This window comes from Planococcus citri, chromosome 2 (assembly GCF_950023065.1).
Source record: "Planococcus citri chromosome 2, ihPlaCitr1.1, whole genome shotgun sequence".
Taxonomy (NCBI): Eukaryota; Metazoa; Arthropoda; class Insecta; order Hemiptera; family Pseudococcidae; genus Planococcus; species Planococcus citri.
The window spans coordinates 27952999-27971230 of record NC_088678.1 but is presented as its reverse complement, the minus strand read 5'-3'; the positions used below and the strand labels follow the sequence as shown (position 1 = coordinate 27971230).

General features: G+C 32.9%; 2 protein-coding genes across 6 annotated transcripts in view; both read right to left on the bottom strand.

Annotated features, from left to right (window-relative positions):
• Positions 1–7950: 7950 nt before the first annotated feature.
• LOC135835314 (uncharacterized) lies at positions 7951–13904 on the bottom strand. Of its 5 annotated transcripts, XM_065349507.1 has the most exons (8): positions 12961–13904; positions 12052–12117; positions 11225–11337; positions 9287–10496; positions 9060–9137; positions 8790–8858; positions 8605–8646; positions 7951–8380 (listed from the first exon to the last, which is right to left on the bottom strand). In XM_065349507.1, exons 4-8 carry the CDS (start codon positions 9345–9347, stop codon positions 8289–8291), a joined length of 342 nt encoding a protein of 113 aa, XP_065205579.1. In that variant the 5' UTR covers positions 9348–10496; positions 11225–11337; positions 12052–12117; positions 12961–13904; the 3' UTR covers positions 7951–8288. The 5 variants fall into 5 exon arrangements, 3 of the variants coding, with proteins under 3 accessions (XP_065205579.1, XP_065205580.1, XP_065205578.1); XR_010556863.1 differs by having other exon boundaries at positions 8790–8952; positions 9287–11337; XR_010556864.1 differs by lacking the exon at positions 9287–10496.
• Positions 13905–15415: 1511 nt separating this feature from the next.
• The window catches only part of LOC135834049 (sushi, von Willebrand factor type A, EGF and pentraxin domain-containing protein 1-like), a 37254-nt gene continuing 34437 nt past the window's right edge, over positions 15416–18232 (bottom strand). The window contains exons 20-24 of the mRNA XM_065347887.1: positions 17797–17948; positions 17530–17703; positions 16502–16681; positions 16226–16399; positions 15416–16078 (exon numbers count right to left, since the gene is read on the bottom strand). Coding sequence (XP_065203959.1) covers positions 15852–16078; positions 16226–16399; positions 16502–16681; positions 17530–17703; positions 17797–17948 — 907 coding nt within the window. The 3' untranslated portion in view covers positions 15416–15851. The remainder of the gene's footprint in view (positions 16079–16225; positions 16400–16501; positions 16682–17529; positions 17704–17796; positions 17949–18232) is intronic.

Genomic DNA, 18232 nt, shown 5'->3' with positions numbered 1-18232 from the left:
GCTATGGGAGATTGGTTTTTAAGAAAGAAATAGCCGTTCGTGCGAATTTCAAAAATTCCGTTATGAACAGAAAAGTTTAGATTTTTTGATTTTTTCCCCTTATGAATATTTTTGTCAAAAAAAATGCACTTCAGGTGTTCGCCTAGAAATCGGCTCAACTGTGGATAAACCTTTTGAATAAGTCGAGGATAAGCCACAAGTCGATTTTCAGCAGCCCAAATTGATTATTCCATGTCTTCTGGAGAAATCGGAAATTGCGCTGGAGGCTCCAGAATGGCTCAAAATTGTGAAATTCGAATTTGGGAGATTGGTTTTAGGAAAGATACAGCCATTTTTGCAAATTTCAAAAATTTCCATACAAACTTAAAAGTTTATATTTTTTTTTTTGAATTTTTCTCTGAATATTCTGATCAAAAAAGGAAATTTGCTCGAATTTGATCAACCTTCATTCTAAAAAAGTCGAAAATAACCCATACGTACCTATCTGAATTTTAAGCTTTGAGACGAAAATTTTTATTCATTTAAAGATTGATCAAAATGATTGCTCTACTACTTACCTACTATACTATTCAAATCTGATTACAATATTTTGAATAATTTCCTCGATAGAAAAAAATCAAAAATGATTCAGCGAGCGGAAAATTTTATTTAAAAATCCAATTTTGATGACATTCATCAAATGAATCAACTCGAAGTGTATACGGAGAAAATATCTCAATTTTTTTTACATGCTATACATATAACATCACAGCACCAAGTCACTGTACTTCAGGGCTCAAATATCAACTTCAGCAGCTAAAAATTTCACGGTGGGCTAGTCTTATCATAAGTATTGAAATGCCCAAATAATATGGAAGGTTTCGGTATATGCGACCTCCGGCGACCATTTTTGGCCAATTTTTCAAAATTTCAATGTTAAAATTAAAAAATCGCCCTGGGTGGCTCAAATATCAACTTCAGCAGCTGAAAATTTCACGGTGGGCTAGTCTTATCATAAGTATTGAAATACCCAAGTAATATTGAAGGTTTTGGTATGTGACCTCCGCCGACTATTTTCGGCCAATTTTTCAAAATTGCAATGTGATAATCAAAAAATCGCCTTGGAGGGCTCAAATATCAACTTCAGCAGCTGAAAATTTCACCGTGGGCTAGTCTCATCATAATATGTATTCAAATGCCCAAAGAATATTGAAGGTTTCAGTATGCAACCTGCGCCGACTATATTCGGCCAATTTTTCAGAATTGCTATGTGAAAATCGAAAAATTGCTCTGAAAAATCGAAATATCAACTTCAGCAGCTGAAAATTTTGTGTTAGACAATGTTCGATGTCCTCTATCTAATGGTGCAAGAAATATTTAAATCGGTGCATGTCACCTGGGGCACTTCCCTTGTCAGAAACCAAATCTCGGAAGTTACAATGAACGATTTTTCTATTTCACTCGCCAACATTGGAAACATTTACCCCCCCCCCCCTCTCCCCAATAATACAGCTCACATTCTGTATGTACATTTCTTACCAGCTTTGATTGGATTTCTTATTCGAAAAAAGAAAGATCTTATATATTGTTATTGTACCTAATACATATCCACTATTATTTTAATCACTCAAAATAATTGAAAAATGAGGCGTAAAAATACGATTGGAATTTTTGAAATTCTTGAAGTTGGTTGTTTTCAAAAAATCATATTTTTTGAGTTATGATATTGTTACTTCGAAAGTGCGATTTGATCCATTTGTTCTTGTAAAAAAAATCAATGAATTTAAACTTTTCAATTTTTCCCTCAAATTTTATAAAAATTTTGACATTTTGAATCATTGGAATCTGTTGGTGAAATTCTGAAATTCAACTAGACTTTTGATTTTTAACGTATAACGTACCTATTATTTTGACGTAATTTCCAAACGTTTCCCCTTCATTCTATTCCTCTTCTTACCCTCCAACTTTCCAAAATAGGTACCTCGCCTAAGACACATCTCATCCACCACAGGTGAACAAAGTAGATATCAAGCTATGAAATACAAATGTACACTAGGAATACGACTACACACCAATTTAAAATACATAACCATGAAAAAGAAAAACTTATCTGCATGTACCAAGTTGCAATCAATTTATCAAAGTGCAATATCCAAAAGAAGCGGGTACGGTGTGAAGTGAAAATTATATCCCTTGGGGGCTAACATAGTGACATGTTTCTTGTTGATTACGTTTTTCGGTCTCGCGGGCATTTTGAATTAAAAACAAGCTGAAACATTTTGACGCTTTTCTAAGCGCATACATAGCTAATCCAACAAATGCGAGCACGTTTTCGTTTTACCTAAATCCACCCACCGCGTCAAGTAAATGTAGCCGCGTTATTCTAAAATTGTGATTTAATATTGGAAAAATTTCGTCACTTTAAAAATTTCTTGTCCAGACTTTTACACCTTACGGAAAATTTGTTTAATAAGAAAATTTTCAAGTGTTACGTAGATATACCTATATACCTTCGTACAGTTTACTCGAAGAAAATGGAAAGTTGAAAAAATCTCAGGTGTTCTGTGTTATTTGTTTGATTGGTTAAGTGTCGAAGTTTTTCTACTCTTGGTGTCTTCTTCCGAATGAATTTAACAACGTGTCATATTGATTTTTACACCTTCAGGTAAGAATGTATCGGAAATTCAAGTCGGAAATTGTTATAGGCATTGTAGTATGTCACGTGTTCGCACACGTTAATGTAAAGCTCGATTTTTTACACTGTAATTTGATAAATATTTCTATTCGTTCGGTATTTTATACCTAAACTTACCTACCTATACTGTTTCGTTTCAACGCTAACAGCTTAATAAAGTTGGAAGCTTCAAAAAACCCCCCAAAATTAAATAAAATATCAACTTCAGCAGCTGAAAATTTTGTGTTAGACTATGTTCGATGTCCTCTATCCAATGGTCCAAGAATCATTTAAATCGTGCATGTCACCTGGGGCACCTCCTTTGTAAGCTCCTAAGCTGTGAAATAATTTCTTTTCCCCATTTGTGATTTGCATTAAGCTGCAACCCCCTAAATAATACCTACCGTAAGTATTGCCGCGTACGTTTCTTGTTACATTCCAATCATAGTATAAATTGCAGGTCCTCTCCTGAAACCTTTTTTTTTCTTCATTCTAAAATAGACATGGTCAGGTTAAGGATAACAACCTTACCGACGCGACATTACAAGAATTTAGGGATGACCTCATTTCTATTTTATTTTTCACTTCTTTTATTTTGTTACAAACATCAAACTATTCGTGCTGAGGAATATTAATGATCCTAAACGTCGGCACAAAAACATATGTAGTATTGTACAAACACAAAAGATGTGGTGGTTTTTATCCTGCACTTCTTGGTAAAATGAAAAAAAAAAAAAAAAAAAAAAAAAACGTTATAGCTTGTAAATCTCGTAGGTTTTAAAGTGTCAACTTCGCTATAAAGCGTTAATGGACCGCTACCTATTAGAGATTTTGACGAAAACCTTACGTTGGAATAGCTATTGCTATTGTCTTTTGTGTGGGGTATCCATATCCATTACATACGTGTATTTCATCCCACAAAGCCAAATTTTAGGAGTTGAATTTCATTTTTATGTCGGAGAGTTAATTTGAATGCAAAAAATTAAAATGTGAAATATGAAAAAAAAAATCACTGGTAAATTCGTGAGCATTTCGATGGCAAATTCAACAGTATTTTTTTTTTCATTTCTATAGGGTGCAGTTGAAAGTGAAAAAAAATGCACATGCTACTACCTATTCAAAAGTGATTTTGCAACCTATCAAGACGATTTCATAAAATATTTTAAAAAGTGAAAAGAAGAATAAAAATTATTAATATCAATCAAATCCCGAAAATCATGACACAATTTCGTTCATTCTCGTTGAAATATTATAATTTTTCGCGAAATTTTAACAACTTTTGACAGGTTGCAAGTTACGAGTATGTACTTTTGAACAATTCTACTAACAAGGGAGGTGTCTGTGACCCAATGGTCAGGGAGCCCAACCTGAAAAAAATGTATGAGGGAGGTTGAAATTGGGGACCCGGCCCAAAAGTTACTATATGTAGTCCTCTTTCCAGAAATGCCACTCTGGCAATTCGCAGGTGGGGCTTTCAGGCACAGCAAAAGCTCAAAGTTCACAATTTTTATGAACTTTCAACTTGGAAAGTTTTATGGCTGAACCTGAGGGATTCTTATAGGATTTTTCACGCTGAATTCAAATATGCCGGTCTGCCAACCCCTAAGTGTTCCCAAAGGGGTGCCAGACTGGGTTAAAAGGGTAAAAATTGCAAAAAATGCTAATTTTTCAATAAATTTTTGTAAAAATCCAATAGAAGACAAATTGTGGCGAATTTTCGAAGAATTTTTCGCGCTGAATCCAAACTTGCCAGTCTGCTAACCCCTAAGTGCCTCCAAAGGGGTGCCAGACTACTTTAAAGGGGTGAAAAAGGCAAAATATTGAGGTTTTTCACGTCTTAGGCGCATAAACATAGCATTATTTGGTACCTAATTATTTTATTCGATTGTGGTTTGCGAGCACATTTTTGAAAAGAGCATGAAATTCTTGTAGACATCCATACGCGAGGTATCCCCACAACAATTTTGAACCCCTTCTTCTCATATTTACCACTCGATATGTCGTTTTTCAACTTATTTTATGATTTTTAACAATGGAGATTTCGCGAGGTACAATTTTAGTAGCACGTTTTTTGGATGTATTTTCAACTGTAGAAGGATCATATATTTTTTTCAAAATTTTTGTTTTGGTGGGCCGCGATGAAAAATTGATATATGTAATAAGTCTTAGAGGGAGTGAAATAGGAATTTTGGAGAAAGTATTAGTAAGTAGGATGTTATTTCCGAATGATTCAATACCGTAGAGCACGAATATAACCAAACGATTTTCGGCTATAGTTTACACGCATCTAATCTCCTCCAGAGCCTTCAACCCCCCCTCCCCGCTACAGTTTTTACTATTTTTGAAATAGATTTACTTTGAGGTTTTGTTTTACACACCATATCGAGGGGTAAAATATATGAGAAGAAGGGGTTCAAAATTGTTGTGGGGATACCTCGCGTATGGATGTCTACAAGAATTTCATGCTCTTTTCAAAAATGTGCTCGCAAACCACATTCGAATAAAATAATTAGGTACTAAATAATGCTATGTTTATGCCTAACATGTGAAAAACATCAATATTTTGCCTTTTTCGCCCCTTTAAAGTAGTCTGGCACCCCTTTGGAGGCACTTAGGGGTTAGCAGACTGGCATATTTGGATTCAGCGCGAAAAATTCTTCGAAAATTCGCCACAATTTGTCTTTTATTGGATTTTTACAAAAATTTATTGAAAAATTACAGCATTTTTTGCAATTTTTACCCTTTTAACCCAGTCTGGCACCCCTTTGGGAACACTTAGGGGTTGGCAGACCGGCATATTTGAATTCAGCGTGAAAAATCCTACATATAAGAATCCCTCGGGTTCAGCCATGAAACTTTCCAAGTTGAAAGTTCATAAAAATTATGAACTTTGAGCTTTCGCTGTGCTTAAAAGCCCCACTTGCGAATTGCCAGAGTGGCATTTCTGGAAAGAGGACTACATTGTATAGTAACTTATGGGCCGGGCCCCCAATTTCAACCCCCCTCGTACATTTTTTCAGGTTGGGCTCCTGGACTTATTACATAGAGGACATCAAATATAGCCTAACCCTAAATTTTCACCTGCTGAAGTTACATTTCGATTTTTAGAATGATTTTTCGATTTTTACATACAGTATCGTGCAAATTAAGCAGAATCGCGATATTACACTGTTTTTCAAAACCTCGGTTGTCATGTTTACTTTGGTGGGCTTTTATCAGTTTTTGGAAAAAATTTTTTCTGGTTCAAACACAACAAAATTTTCTTGGAGGATGGGTAGAGCTTCCACCAACAATAATTTTTTTTTCAAAATTGAGGAGCTCATTGCAAAAGTAGCCCTTGTCACATGAACCTATGCAATCTCTAAAGCTCTCCCTTGAGCGTACCCAGTATCATGAATGTGAACTCTATAAAGCAATTCCTCTCAGGGCTACTCAGGGTAGACCAACTTGACGGTCATTTCATCATTACAACATGATCTCCGCAGTTGGCAATAGGTGCAATCGAGTGAAAAGGGTCTAAAAGTTCATGTGACAAGGGCTACTTTTGCAATGAGCTCCTCAATTGTTAAACAGTATTATTCTACCGTGGTTTTGATAAATAGTGTAACATCGCGATTTTGCTGCCGTCCTAAGTAATTTGCGTAGTACTGTGACAATCTTGAAAAACTCAGCAGAAATAGTTGGCCCTGGTCGCATATCTAATTGTAACTCCTGATATTATTTGGGCATTGAAAGATACGTAGAGACTCGCCCGCAGTGAAATTTTCACCTGGTGAAACAGATTTCACTTTCATTCGTCCAGGGCGATTTTTCGATTCTCAAAATTGCAATCTGAAAAACAAAAACAAAAACACTGAACGGCTAAAATATCACCTTCAGCAGATGAAAATTTCACCATAGGCTAGTCTCATCGTATGTAGTAAAGTGTCAAAATAATACGGGAGCTTTAGATATGCAGCCTAGGCCGTCTATTTTTTGGACAATTTTTCAAAATTGCAATGTAAATATCGAAAAATCGCCGACAAAAAAACATACAGTATTGTGCATGAAGTCATGAACATAAAAGATCGTAATTTTTACCTACCAATTCTCGGAAAATAATTTTAAAACACATTACGGCTTGTAAATCTTGTCGATTTATACGTATATGTTAATTTCATTATGAACAGTCTGAAAGGACCGCTTGTCTAAAGTCCTCTGTGAGACATTCAGAAAAATAATAGGCGTTAAGCGCATGATCCGCCTCAGGTAATATGAATTAGGCAACCATTCGTACTAATTCGTAACCACAGTAAACATAGCAAAATAATACGGCACCTACCCGCACTTGCAAGTAAACCAGTACTAAACTTGTTTCTTAGGATTACGAATACGCGCAGTGGTAATTTTCGAACCTTCACAACGGGCCACACTGGCATACGTACACTCCCTTCCGCCTCACACCCACCCTAGTCACCGTGTCCTATAGTCACCTGGTTATTCGATAGAATCAGATACTCTCCATCATTTTTTTATCACAGGCAGGGTGTTTGTGAATTTTGTTGGATTGCGAGAGACGTAACGGCGACGTTCTGTTTTGAAAAGTGAAATCTACCGAAACGAAATTGTTTCAAATGATTTTTAAATTAATTTAATTTAATTTGTTAGTAATTATTTTATTTTATTATTTTTCAATGATTTTCACTTCACATTAACATTAAATATCTTGGACTTATCCGCTTTACATAAATAAATTCTTTCATTTCTTTCTTGATCATTCTTGATTCTTGACATGAACAATTATTGAACATGAACATGAACTCAACAATCATGAACTGTTGTGTTGTCTTTTCAACGTTCAACATCAAAAGTACTTACTGTATTACATTCACAATTTTGAAAAGGTATGGTACCTAAACAGATGAAGAGAAAGCTCACAAGATTGAGTTCAGAGTTGAGTTCATTTCATTTCATTTTGAGATGAATCTATTCCCTGTTTTGATGGGATTACCTACTTACCGAATACCAAGTATCTCTATCAAATCACAATCAGGAGTCTTCAAGTTCAATCTTCACTAATAGAACTTCTTCGAATAATAATAATTAGCCTATGTCATAATTTGTGTAGAAATAGAAATAACACTTCAGATTCATAAAATCGGAGCTACATGGTAATTTTTGAAATGAAATTACATTACCTGTTGACAAACTGAATTTTTCATAATCGTGATGGATAGAAAAGGTAAAAGTTCATGGGTATTTAGTATTTTTACAACACAAAGTCAAGAATGTGTGTACAACAATAATTTGAAATTAAAAATCGAAATAGGTGCAAATATATTTTATAAAAATTGTCCAGTTCACTTACTTACATTCACCAAGGTAATTTTAATGAACTTATCAGTGTAAGATTTTAACCTACTTAGGTAATGTAGTTTCTCAGTAAATTTAGTACATTACTAACTAGGTACCTACCGATACTTACGTAATAATATTGACAGAAAATTTGCTTAGAATTGAATTAGGTAAGGTAAAAAATTACCTACGAAGCTAATTTTAGAAATAAGATTATCTAACATAAAACAAATGCAAGTTGATGAGTACCTATACCTATAGACAGTTGGATTATTAGTTCTCATCTATGAGGAACTAAACATTATGCACTTTTAACGGGTTCAGGTTTATAGTTGATTAACTGTCCCAATGGGGCGTGTCCTTCAATAGGTTGAGACTCAGACTCAGCTTCAACTACAAATCAAGTAGGTAAACGAATTAAGTGATTTATCAAAAGCCAATAATAGGTACCAAAATTAAAATATGTACAAGTGTTGGCAAGAACTTGAAGGCAATACAGAGATTGTAGAAGCATGAAATCCAAAATGAGTAGGTAAATGTACTTATCGCAGCTAATTTTTAATAACTATCATCAATTTGGCAAGGAGATGTTAAGAAAAAAAAATTGCATTACTTACCTGAGAACGGCTCATCTAGGAAACTCTGCAGGGTTTTGTGACCTGGAATTACAACAAATTGATCAGAAATTTTGTCAAAAAAAAAACAAAAACGCAGCGCAGGCAGTTTTTAAAATGAAATAACTGTGCTTCTGCCAATTTGCATGAGAAAATATTTAACGCGCTGGAAAATTTTAAAAACTTACCAGGGTGGGGCTCTTTTAGAAGTTGCCCTAGTGATTTTTTGCCAAGGGTAGGAGATTGAGGTTCAGTTTCTGCAACAAAGTATGCAGCTATGAAAATTGAAAATTAGACAATGACGCTAGTAGGTAGGTATGTATGTAGGTAGTAGGTAAACTGCAAATGTACCTAATGCACGGAGGAAAAAATCCAAAAAGTAAACAATTTTCAGTCAAAATAATGAAATCTTATGTTTTTATTTTTGATTAACAAAATGTATGAAAGAACATACTTACGTGCAGGTGAAGTATGAATAGGACCTTCTGTAGGAGACTGATTGTGAGTGAGTGTAGGACATTGATGTTTTTGAATGCCTGAAAATACATAGGTATGTACATAGCTGGAAATTACTCTCAAAATCAAGGGATTCACATCAATAAGTACATATAATATACAGACATTTATGTACTTATTATTATTATTAGGAAAAAAAAACAGAGAAAAACTCACGCACAATACGTACTTATTATCAAAATGATGAAGAAGATTTTCAGTGTAATAGATAAGACACGTGTCAAATTCATTATTATTAGGTATTAAAATTGGTTTTTCTTTTTCGTTTTCCGCGCAGAATTTTGAAAAAATGAATATAATTTTTGTGAGCTCCTAGAGTCGAAAAATCGATAGTAAGACAACGAGAAATGCAACGACTACGATTTTCGTAGTCAGTAAGATAATATTAAAACAGATCTATCAACAATAAAACACACATTAACGCCGATTATTTTTCAAAAATTTATTGGTAAGAAACACAACTATAAATTGCACTTTAAAAAAACATATCATGTGCTACGAAACGAAATGAATTAATACTGCCATCATAGTGTTCAGGATTTATTTCAAAAATTTCAACTTGTAACGAGTCTACGTTTTTTGATAGGTACCTACACACTTCGGTATTCGAGAAACGTCGCAAGAACGAATTTGAAGCGTATGTAATTCATGTCGAGAGAGACATTTGAACATCAAAATTGAACAGAGTTCACAATCACTTTTCTATTTCCGAAGAAAATTTTAAAAATATAAGATCTTTGCTGAACAAGAGTTGTAAAACAATTTTATTTCGAGATTAAAATGTTTAGATTTTCTAACGTTTGTGGTTAACAACTTTTGCACTGAATAACGCTTCAACATCATTTCTCGCCCCCACCCCACCCCCCTCCGGAAAGGAGAAAACTTTAAATAAATCCTCTTCTCTTGTAAAAACTCTAATTGTATTAGTAGGTAGGTCTAAGTGGTACTAGGTACCTAGACCTACGAATGTGAAATAAGAGAAGAAATGCTCGAATTCAAGTCTGTGACCCAAGTTTTGTTTACCCAATTTTTTGAAGTTATTTCGTAGGTTTCGTAGACCAAAGCTAAATATCTTTGTCGATTGCCCGTATGGTGTTTGACTCTGGTAAAGATTCATTTACTTACTTAAATGTAGCCTACGAATTTTTTAATTTAATTCAGTTCTTACCCTACTTTCTAAATCGGGTTGATTTTACTTGTCAATCGGTCATCGTATTTAAAATAACTACCCACTCGTATCGTATTTAGGATTTTTGAATTTAAAAAAATCTTGAATTAGAATAGGTATAGGTACTAAAATGCAGAAAGAATAACTACGACTTGAAAATTTTTAAAATTACAATTTATTTTTATAAACGGGCCTTAATCCGGCAATTCAACTGAAATAAAATATTTAAAATTAAAATAAACGATGTATACCTACTTACCACAAATTAATTTACTCATATTCGTTTAATTTGAAATAAATTAGTCTAATTGGTATTTGGTAGGGGCAAATGTTGCATTACGACACATGATACACTCGAGTTCAGGGGTGTAAAAACTGATTAAATATGTACAAGTCGCTTTCAGTTTTATTTTGCCCCTTACAATTATTCAAGCTGCAGACATACTTACTTACAAGTACAGAACAACAATATTCGAAGATTTTTTTCGCGATTTTATGTAATTTCAAAACATTTTAAAAAGTTTTTCATGCACTTTTAACAAAAATTGTTGTAATTTTTTACATCAGTTCAACACGTTTTCAACACTTTTTCATCCATATGGCAAATTTTTCTGAATTTTCATAACTTTTTGATAATTTTCCAACATTTTAATGTTTTTTTGAGAGCTTTAATATCATCTGAATGGTTTTCGAGTGGACATACTTTCATATGAAAATTTATGTTGTAATGTACACACACTTTTTTAGAATTAAAATGGTGTCTGGTGAGGCCCCCAGCAACCATTTTTTTAATGTTCAAAAAATCATTTTAAAACTACGTACTTCACTATGCAACATTTGCTCCTAGATATTTAAATATAAATTAACTGTAGATATAATACATAATATGTAGGTATGAAATAAGACAATGAATAGCAACCCACTAGAATACCTACATACCTACATAAGAGATTAACTATCTTAGGTAGTCATGTCTGTGGCTAGTGTAGAATCTGATCTGAATCGTACATTCTTTTTTTCTGCCTTTTTCTCCCTCGCTGCCGCCTGCTCAGCTGTAAAAAATAATGATATATTTTATCATAAGTAGGCACCTACTCGTACATCAACGAAAAAATAGAAGATAATATCCATAGCATTTTTTGCACTCTTCTCATAGAAAAAGTGAATCAAGCTTCTATAGGTACACTCTTTAAGGCGAAGAAAATTCAAAGTTGAGAAGAATAGAATTATTGTAATAGCAATTTTTTTTTCAACAGTGGCTTCACTTAGGGATTCATACTTGGCATTCTTTTTTTTTTTTTGATCTAGAGGTACCAGATTTTTTACTCAACTCGCAAAAAAGAAAAATACCCCCCTTAAAGGTCAACATTCTTTTTAATCCACTCTACAGGGTGTCCAGAAATATCGAGTACCCCTAAAAAAGTTTTAAGTTTTTCATTAAAAATATAGGTTGGCAACGTGAAATAGATGCATATGATTGGTGGAATTTTATCTGTCCAGTCCAACAACCAATCATGTGCTATCATTATTATTATTCACTGTGACTAACCAAAGTATTTAGTAGAAAACTTTTTTAGGGGTACTCGATGTTTCTGACCACCCTGTATAATTGAAATATGTACCTACTTTCAATAATTATTTTTTAAAAAGTGATTCGAAGGAACGTGGTCAATTTAATTAAAAATTTTGAATACGTAACTACCTAGTTGAAAAAAAATGCCCAAAAATGTGATTTTAAATTTCGAAAACAAAAGTACTATATTTACCAGCTTCCTCTTCCGCTAGGTACTCGCCCAATGTCTTGCCCCTCGTGCATTGGCTACCTTGGACATCTGAAAATTACGGAAAATTACTCACAATAGTCACGACTGCATTTTGAAAAATGAAACCAAACTTTTAAACATTTCATTAAAAATAAAAACTCACATATCATCGAAATGATGACCAAGATGTAGAAAATCTTGGACAGTACGCCTATTAAATACATTTTTATTTTTTGGTACCTGGGTACTTTTAACAAAGATTGAAATTTACTTAAATTTTCGTGTTTAAAAAGTCAACTGTATTACATGTAAGACGATAAAGCAATAGTAAAAATTCCAAATTATTTGTGTATTTATAAGCGAATCTGTTCATAAATGAGCACCTATCATGCATACGTATACTAAGCTAGGTATATCTATTCTTCATAGACGATATCATAAATCATTTTTGTTTGATTCAAATAACATACGTAGACGTACTTATAGGTACCAAAATGAAATAAATATCTATTACTTAATAGGTATAGGTAAAACTCTCAGTACCGCACTGTTTTCAGAGCGGTATTGTTACACTTTACCGGCTACTTTCAGCAGTACGGTACTGACGCGAGTTTATCAGTGACACAACCGTAATATCAACAATACCTATATGTGAGTATGCATAAAATGGCGATTAGTGAATCTTTATAACATTTTTCAGACGTTTTTGAGCGAATCTATTCTAACTGAACTACTAAATTAAATATTCTTCTGTACTTTCAATACTATGATTAAGGGTTTTGGCCAGTTCATTCCTCATATTCGTACATATTCGATGAAATTTAGTTTCAACTTTCAAAAGATATCAAGTTACGTTGTTAAATTCTTTTATGAATAATTTTTTCAAAGTAAGAACATCATAGACCACAGTACCTGTTGATAATTCCTTGGGAGAGTTGATTTACAAACAAAACACACATTGAGAATGATCAAGTGAAGTGTAACTAATTTCGAGAATAAACAGTAATACATAATATGAGTACATAAGTACTTTGGTAAAATTCACATCACTTTGTTATCATCACATTATAAACAAAACAAAATTCATTTTCTGATAGATAGAAATTGAACACCCACGATTTATTTCAAAACTAAACGAACTAAACGAAGTAAAATTCACTCAAAGAAGTAAGAAATCACATGTACGTAAATCTGTAATCTACTTTCAGCCAGTTCATTCGAAGGTATTCGATGAAATTTAGTTTCAAAAGATATCAAGTAACCATGTTTTAAAATTCTTTTTTGAAGAATAAATTGTATGTACGAGTACATAACTATGTACTTCAGTAAAATTCACACCACTTTGTTATCATCACTTCACATTTTAGATGTAAATACTAAAAATCGAAATTGATTTTGTGAATAAATAAACTAAAACAAAACGGAATTCATTTTCTGATAGATAAAAATCAAACACCCATTGCTTTATTTCAAAATTAAAGGAATAAGAAGAAAAAAATTCATATTCAAGAAATCAAAATCACTATCACATGTACGTTATCTTTTCTATCTACTGAAAAGCACGCTTCGAATGTAAAGCAGGGTTGCCATTTAGATGAATAATTAAAGAACTACAATTGTAATTTTTTTTACATTTTTGTGTAATTTTGTACGCATAGTGACTTAAAGACAACTGCCTTGTTTTAAACAGTGAGGCACTGAGAGCTTTACCTATACTAATTAAGTAAAACATATTACTCAACGATTCGGCAAATGTACGTGAACACCAACTCGTGTGCTTTGCAACGCTCGCCTTCGGCTCGCGCTGCAAAAATCACACTCGTTGGTATTCACGCACTTTACCGAACAGTTAAGTAATATACTAATTTTTGATCGCCAGATATTGAAAAAATACGAGTACGAAATTTACTTTAGAACTTCTTTATCCTCCAAAAAAGTCTCCAAAAAATAATCATACACCCGTCTTCATTGAGGGGGGGGGGGCTTTGATTTGAAGCTGAATGCACAAATTATAAAACAAATTATTCAACAATTTTAGCGATAAAATGCAGTACCTAATATAATCTTGAAAACCGCCTTTTAGCTCAACCAAAGTTTCAAGTTTTTTCCTAAGAAGTCAAAATCGTGAGAATGTTGGGTCTGTGTCTACCCCAATTTTCAATTGGTGGCCATTTTGAACATTTTCGAATAATCTTTCTACCCGTAAAAAATGACTGAGGAATAATATTTGATTTTTAATAATATGTACTTCAAAAAAAAACTAATACCTGCCCTGCCTACTTTTAAATTAAAAAAAAAAAAAAATGTTGGTTCAATATCAAAAGTTGGAAATTTACAATTGGAATCATCTCTCAAGTTAATTTTTCCGGGTTCAAAAATCTCTAAAAATTGGAACATTATAGAACTTAAATCCGTCCAAGGTCCATAGCAAAGCAAGGCAAAAAACTGTGATATGAGGAGTTGAATTTCCTAAAAATTTCAATTCTAAAAAAAAGTGAGCAAATTCACTCGATTGAAATGAAGGTAAGTTTGGTGACCACCAAGAGAGCTTTTTTGCTTAGATGCAACTATTCAAATTTTCATTTTTTTCGTTGCAAAGAAATAAAATACTCTTTTGAAAATAAGTAATCTTCAAAATCACTACCCTCTAAAATCTACCAGTCTTGATAGCTGCCTGTTAATGCAACCTATACTAGTCAATATTTACACTTGCTTCAAATTATTTTTAAAATGTTTCATACGCATTACAATATAAACCTGTCAATAATAATGTTTTTTCCGCTGTGATTTATGTGAATTATGTAGATTTGTACCTACTATACTTGCTACCTGCCTACGCCATGAGTGAAACATATGCGATTAATGCGACGTGATTCAGATGTTTTCTGAAAATTTTCCTACGTAAGTATCGAAGTTTCTAAAAATTGATTTGAAGGTGAAAAACAGAAGTGTGATAAAAAATTATTAAAAAGAAAAAAAGAAACCTTACTTCGTCAAACGATCATTTATGAAGGACTCGTGTGTTGAAAAAAATGCGTTAAATAAAATCGCCACTTTAAAAATAATGAATTACAATTTCATCGTCAAGTAAGAGTCAAGCCTACGATGGGTGTAATAATCATGTAATTACAAACACCCAAATAACAACAACAACAACAAAAATTGGCTAATTTTAAATCGCTGATTACGAATTTCAGCTCAACATTTAGTTTTTAAGTTCACTTTGTAAGATATGAGATATATTTTCCTTTTTTCTAAATAAAGTAATCATCACCTAATATCAATAAATTGATCCTTCGCCTCTTCGATTATTTATCAAAGTACTTAACAAAACAATCCTCATTTTAAAAAAATAATATTTCACAAATTAAAAACTAAATGAAAAATTTATTGTCAATAATGAACAATTCTATAATATAAGTAGGTACAAATACAAATACATGTATCGTAGGTATGCTCGAACGCCATAATTAACATTGAATTAATAAAATTAATTATCCTCCGCAAAATGGTACCATCGGAGAACCCCCTTTTGAAACAATTTACTCAAAACAGAATTTTTTTAAGCAGCGTAATGTTTATAATACAAAAAAACCTACATTTATACGTGTAATTTACTCATTAAATCTTTAACAATTTTTCATTTATTAATAAACACAAGAGGAATATAACAAAACAAAACAAAAAAAAAGGTAGAATAACATATTGAAAAAAGGAAACAAAAAAATTAAAAAAAAACAAAAACAAAATGTCACATAATACTGATATTATGTTATATGTATAGGATATAAAAAATATTTTAGCTAGTTTCTCGCGTGGGTGATATTATAACGTATCGAATCGGCTGGAATGCATGCTGGTATCGTATTAGACCATTTGCCATTTGGCAAACAATGCAGTACAGCGGAGCCTTGCAGAACTAGACCCTCTTCGCAAGTGAACGTGATCACTTCTCCGATAGTGTAGTAGAATTTAACATACGACATACGACCACTGATCACAGTACCTGGATAAGAACAGGCTTGGATACCTGCGAATAAATTAAACACAACGATGTAATGAAAACGATCAGTTTTTAATAATTATAAAAATAATGTAAAATATAATGTTGACTGGGTTAGAGTACCATTTCGAGCTCTTTTTACCCATCTATACATACAGGCTTTCGTCCACTTACATAAAGGTATAGGAGAAGACCATTGGCCGTTTTCTTGACATTCAATTTCGTACTGGCCATCCAATACGTAATTAGGTTGGCAATTAAATTGAATTATCTCTCTGGGCTTATATTTTTTCCGTTGGCTTAGGGTGTAACCGTGTGTTAGATACCCTGACCAGTCACAAAATACTTCTACAACAGAGCGATTACACACAGTTTGAGTGACCCCCTCGAGCTAATGGTGCTCAGACCACAGTCAACGGGTCCCTGAACATAAACTATGCAGACACGTACCTGAACACGTAGGGAATGGTTGACTCCAAGATCCATTTTGTAGACAAGTCGAATGTATGGGACCGTGAAGACCGTACCCTTGGATACAACTGAACATCGCTTGTCCACCGACAATACGGTTTAATACGGCTACCCGAAGGTTCGCGTCTGTTAAATTATTCAGCTCTGGGCATTGAACAGCTGTAAAAAAAAACAAAATTTTATTGTTTAAAATTTAAGATTACAGAAACATAAAATTATTACAAAGAGGAAGGTATCGTAATCGATTGAAAATTTTTTGGACCGGTCATTTAAAAATATGAAAGAGCATCCAAAAATACACTACTAGGTCAATTTTCCAAATGCTGAATTTAATATGTCAATTTTTAGAGAATTTTTCAAAAATTGAATTTGAGCCATTTTTCATGAAAAAAAAAACAGAATTTCACAGAATTGAGGTAGAAAGCTGAAATTTGGTTTCAATTCCATTTTTGACCTCCAAAATCGATTGCTGATGATTTCGGTCGTTTTAGAGTCTCCAGTGGATTTTTGGATTTTTTAATTTTGGAAAAATTGCCATACCTATAACGAGAAAAAAAGTTTGAATTTTTTTATACCTCATTTTAGACTTTGAAAATTATTTGGCAGTCTTTTTGAGCTATCTGGAGAGTTCAGGAAGATTTCTGAATTTTACAATTCTTGAAAAAATCAATAAGTAAACAGAACATGGATTTGAAGTGATAGAAAAGTATTTTGAAAATTTCCACCTTAATCGATCCAAATCGTCATAAAGAAGATGAATTAAAGTTCACAGGTTCTAAAATTTGTTTTGGTAATTGTTACGACAATTTTTTAGCGGTCGAAAGCAGGGCAGAAATAAATGTTCAGCGTTTTAATTGATTTAGATCAAATTCTGATTCATTTAAAGAAAATGTGCTAAATTTAAATTTTTTAAAATTTGTAAAAAAATTGTAAAATGAAATCCAACATCTGAAATTTGACCTGATGGAGTGTTTTCAAATACTCTTCCAACGTGATGAACAACTTACTCTCACAAGTTGGTATAATAGCACTCCAGTTCCCTGAAGGCAGGCAAACCACGAAGTCTTCTCCGGAAAGAGCATTACCATTAGAACACGAGAACTGCACTTCGGTATTCATTTTCGTATCCTTGGTACTCATAATTAGACCTTTTTTCGATGGCACTGCTGGACAATGAACAGCTACAGAAAAAAAAAGAAACAATTCTTCGTAAAAAATCATATTGAGAAGAAGGGAAAGGACCATAACGTAAGAGGTGGATGTTGCAATTTCACCTTTGACAACTATTTCCACCGAATGTGTATGTCTTGTAGGAGTTATGCATGAAAATAATCCAGAGTCGTCTTGAACAGCGTGATAAATGCTTAAACGATATTCTAACTGGTTGTCTCGATTTGGATCTGTTGTCCAGCCTTGGGGATATTCCCTGTACAAAAATAGATATTTTAAAATGATCAATAAAATTTCAAAAAATTCATATTGTCGAAAAATAATTTCAAAAATACTCGTATTTGAAAATTAAAGTAATCGAATCGCATAACACATGAATTTCTAGGGGGAAAAGTAGGAACCTAGTGGTATTGATTCAAAATTCATGAATCCGTTTCATTTTCACTAAAATAACCTAATAAGCGAAAAATATCATCTTGAAAATTGAAAATAATTAAAAGTGAGAATAAAAAATTTGAAGAGTTACAGAAAAAACAATGC

Excerpts from the sequence above, each read along its gene's own strand:
- LOC135835314 (XM_065349508.1), bottom strand. The coding sequence starts at position 9,347 with ATGAATTTGACACGTGTCTTATCTATTACACTGAAAATCTTCTTCATC. Across the intron at positions 9,138-9,286 it reads CTTCATCATTTTGATAATAA|GCATTCAAAAACATCAATGT; the intron begins GTACGTATTGTG and ends ATGTATTTTCAG. Across the intron at positions 8,381-8,604 it reads CCTAGATGAGCCGTTCTCAG|TTGAAGCTGAGTCTGAGTCT; the intron begins GTAAGTAATGCA and ends CTTGATTTGTAG.